Source organism: Vigna radiata, unplaced genomic scaffold (genome assembly GCF_000741045.1).
Source record: "Vigna radiata var. radiata cultivar VC1973A unplaced genomic scaffold, Vradiata_ver6 scaffold_73, whole genome shotgun sequence".
Taxonomy (NCBI): domain Eukaryota; kingdom Viridiplantae; phylum Streptophyta; class Magnoliopsida; order Fabales; family Fabaceae; genus Vigna; species Vigna radiata.
In genome coordinates, this window is record NW_014542365.1 from 1385554 (window position 1) to 1386525 (window position 972).

The 972-nt window shown below is 37.2% G+C and overlaps 1 protein-coding gene across 1 annotated transcript; it reads right to left on the reverse strand.

The window, feature by feature from the left end:
• Window positions 1-301: 301 nt before the first annotated feature.
• LOC106779890 (uncharacterized mitochondrial protein AtMg00810-like) lies at window positions 302-634 on the reverse strand. The gene has a single exon (XM_014668100.1). It carries the CDS (start codon window positions 632-634, stop codon window positions 302-304), a length of 333 nt encoding a protein of 110 aa, XP_014523586.1.
• Window positions 635-972: the final 338 nt, after the last annotated feature.

Here is a 972-nt window from a genome sequence, read left to right on the forward strand (position 1 = left end):
CTTTTGACAATAACTTTTCCCGAACAAAATTATAATCAATCTCTATATGTTTAGTTCTCTCGTGAAACATTGGATTTGATGCAATGTGAAGAACAATTTGGTTATCACAATACATCTTCATGCTCTGGATGTCATAAAGGTTAAGCTCTTGAAGAAACTGCTTCACCCATATAAGTTCACATGTTAGTGATGCCATTGCCCTATATTAAGCTTCAACTGTTGATCGAGCCACTACATTTTGTTTCTTACTTTTCCATGAGATAATGTTTCCTCCAAGGAAAACACAATATCTAGTAGTAGATCATCTATCAATAGGAGAACTTGCCCAATCGGCATCACAATATCCTGATACCTGAAGGCTTCCTTTTTCTTCATATAACAGCCCTTGCCCGGAAGCCTTTTTTACATACCTTAGGATGTGAATGATAACATTCCAATGGCCAACACATGGACCTTGCATGAACTGACTAACCACTTCAACTACAAAAGATAGATCCAACCTATTAATAGTGAGATAGATTAGTTTTCCAACAAACCTCCTATATCTCTCCGGGTCAGAGAATAACTCACCTTCTTCTGTTCTTAATTTTTGATTTGAGTCCATAGGACTGTCAACCGGTCTACAATCAATCATGCCTGTTTCTTGCAAAATATCCAGAGCATACTTCCTTTGGGAGATTACAACTCAATCTTTTGACTGAGCTACTTCAACGCCTAAGAAGTATTTGAGGCTTCCAAGATCCTTGGTTTGGAAATGTCTACATAAGTACTCCTTCAATTGAGATATTCCAGCAGCATCATTTCCTGTAATGACTATATCATCAACATATACTATTTGGTAAACACATTTCCCGAGAGACGAATGATAATAAAAGACGAAATGATCTGCTTCACTGCGTTTTAGCCCAAATTTTTGAACAATGGAGCTGAATTTTCCAAACCAAGCACATGGTGATCGGTGCAATTTGCAAA